General features: G+C 41.3%; 1 protein-coding gene across 3 annotated transcripts in view; it reads left to right on the plus strand.

The window, feature by feature from the left end:
- The window catches only part of frmpd1a (FERM and PDZ domain containing 1a), a 30,440-nt gene that overhangs the window by 7,183 nt on the left and 20,751 nt on the right, over positions 1–2,506 (plus strand). For 2 of the 3 annotated variants that reach the window (XM_014018473.1, XM_014018475.1), the window contains exons 3-4: positions 1,990–2,112; positions 2,217–2,380. In XM_014018473.1, coding sequence (XP_013873927.1) covers positions 1,994–2,112; positions 2,217–2,380 — 283 coding nt within the window. In that variant the 5' untranslated portion in view covers positions 1,990–1,993. Of the gene's footprint in view, positions 1–1,983; positions 2,113–2,216; positions 2,381–2,506 lie in introns of all 3 variants that reach the window. The other variant, XM_014018474.1, reaches the window with a different exon arrangement.

The raw sequence follows: 2,506 nt of genomic DNA on the forward strand, positions 1-2,506 counted from the left end.
ACTTTTGATTTTAAAATAGAAAACTTAAAATTTACAAGAAGTAAAGCGAAATAATCAAGAAAAGAATGAATATATAGAGAACATCAAAGTGAACAATCACAATGTTTAAAAACTAAAAATGGATCAAGTTTAGTAAGTTTGGCAKAAACAAGCTGAAACTGATCATGTTTTATTCTGGCAGCTGCAGCATCCATTAGGTCACATGAAATTCAAATATCTGGGAGCATCATGGAGCTGAAGGAGGAAGTGTTAGGTCTATGACTAAACATCATTCTGCAGCTTTTATTTTTATAAACCAGCTGATTTAAAATAATCAAAAAAAACCTGGAAATTACAGGTTTTTAATCCTCTGGTCCTTAAAAATGGATACTTTCTGTGCAGTTTTAAAATGAGTTGAACACATAGAACARCTGAAATCTTTAAATCGTGTCACACTGAGGCGACGGGTTTCATGTTAGAGGATCACAGTCTCAGGTTTCCAGCAGCCCTATTATTACACCTGTTCAAAAAAAGTGGGAAAAAAAGCTGACATTTCCTTTTTTGATCTCTTGTCTTGAACGCTGCGGTTGCAGAAAAAGAATTGCTTTGTGTGCTCAGTCAATCATTGGTAGAAAACATATTATGGAATTAAAAAAATGTTGTTCTTAGTCTGCGTGAGTCAGTGCGAATATTTAGACTCTTTCAAACCAAAAATAGCCTTCTGCGTTGTGTTTCTGTAACCGGAGCAGTGAAAGGAGACACCGTTAGTGAATATGAGGAGAGAGACGTGGAGCAGGAAGTATGGAGGAACAGAAAGGAGGAGGGGACCGATCACTCTCGCCTCTTTTTTTATCCCACTTATCATTTTGGGTCGCTTCCCTCTGTTCACTGTATTTATCTCGTCTTATCTTCCCGCTCCGAAGCATCACCTGCAGATCAGATCGTTCACTCGCCGGTCCAAACTCTCAACAGAAATTCTGCATTATAAGTTCAGAATCGATCCRTTTAATGAGACATTCATTCATGTCTTTGCCGACTTTTTTCATGTTCTTTTTTTATTACAATCTGAAAATCAAGTTGATTGGGTTTAAGGGACTTTTTCAGATCACGTCAGGGGAGGTTTAACATCTGCTGACCTGTAGTGGGGTCAGGATTTTTGACCATTTAAACTCCAAAAATTCAAAAAGTTATCTGCAACAGGTAAGATATTAATTGTTCATAACCTTTCCATTAAACCCCATCTTTCAAAWGAGCTAAACACTCATTTTCATAAGTGTGTTTGCCTGTAAGCTGATCTAGCATGACCTAAAATATTAGAAATCTCCACAAAGGCCCATTACGATCCTGATCAGACCYGGGTCCATTACATCCCAGGGACCACCACGGGCTTTTAACAGTCCTCAGTGACAACCAGCTGCTCCACTGCCACACAGAAGGGACCCATTTAAAGAAGAGAAAGTCATTATTAGAAGTCATGGACCATCGATCCTGATGGTTATGGCATCATTTGGTTCATTAATCGGTCTGAGAGCAGAGAGTGACATCACAGCTGGCCTCAGCCCAAGTTTATTCACAAACTGGATCCTTTCAGTCTCAGCAAACCCACATCAGTTCATTCAGCTCATGTTCTGAGAAATATAAAATAGATTCATTTTATCTAAACTAACTAGGTTTTAGGATTTAGAGTTGAACTTTGTCACAGTTTTATTAAGACTTAAGTTCTGATTCACAATTATCTTCTGGAATAAATTCACATTTTTCACACAGTGTATGTTTACTGTCCCCATAGAAACACTGTGATTAAAAACCTGTACGTCTTCATCCAGGACTGATCGTCCCTGCTTTGTTTAGCTGATTTGTGGGTTGTCTTTGTCAGGCAGATCCGTTTGTCTCCTCACGTGAACACGTTTAACACCGACCCCTCTGGCTCCTGTTCAGGATCACTTAAACTGGACACACAGGTCGTGTTTTTTGTTGAAAATAGCGAGTCGTTTGTGTTTGGAGCTGCAGGTAAATGGAGCTGCAGGACCGAAGCCGGTCCCCGTCCCGCAGGACGAGCCGAGTGGAGCAGGTGGTGGGACGATGGCTGAGACGGTCCAGAGACCTGGGCAGCAGGTCTCACTCTGCCGGCAGGTAGTCTGACCGTGTTTGAGTCAAATCTAAACTGAGCTGCTGTCGTTTCCTGTTGATGTTTCATGAAATGTGTCAGTTCTTTTAGTGAAACTTTTCCTCTCCAGAGATCGCGTGGCGTCGGACGGAAAGGCAGCCGAGTCCAGCAGCTCCGATCAGAGGAACTACCCGTTCCGATTCAATGTTCAGATCCAAAGAGACCCGAACCTCAACTGTCACGGCCTCACCCTCTCATCCCAGACCCCCATCCTGGTGCAGGAGGTCACCACAGGTAGGACCAAACTTCTGATGCATAACATCAATTCAATTCAATTCAGTTTATTTATATAGCACCAAGTCCCAACATACGTTGTCTCAGGGTACTGTACATAAAAAGAACAATGTAAAGAAGAAAGCA

Source organism: Austrofundulus limnaeus, unplaced genomic scaffold, assembly GCF_001266775.1.
Source record: "Austrofundulus limnaeus strain Quisiro unplaced genomic scaffold, Austrofundulus_limnaeus-1.0 Scaffold194, whole genome shotgun sequence".
Classification (NCBI taxonomy): Eukaryota; Metazoa; Chordata; class Actinopteri; order Cyprinodontiformes; family Rivulidae; genus Austrofundulus; species Austrofundulus limnaeus.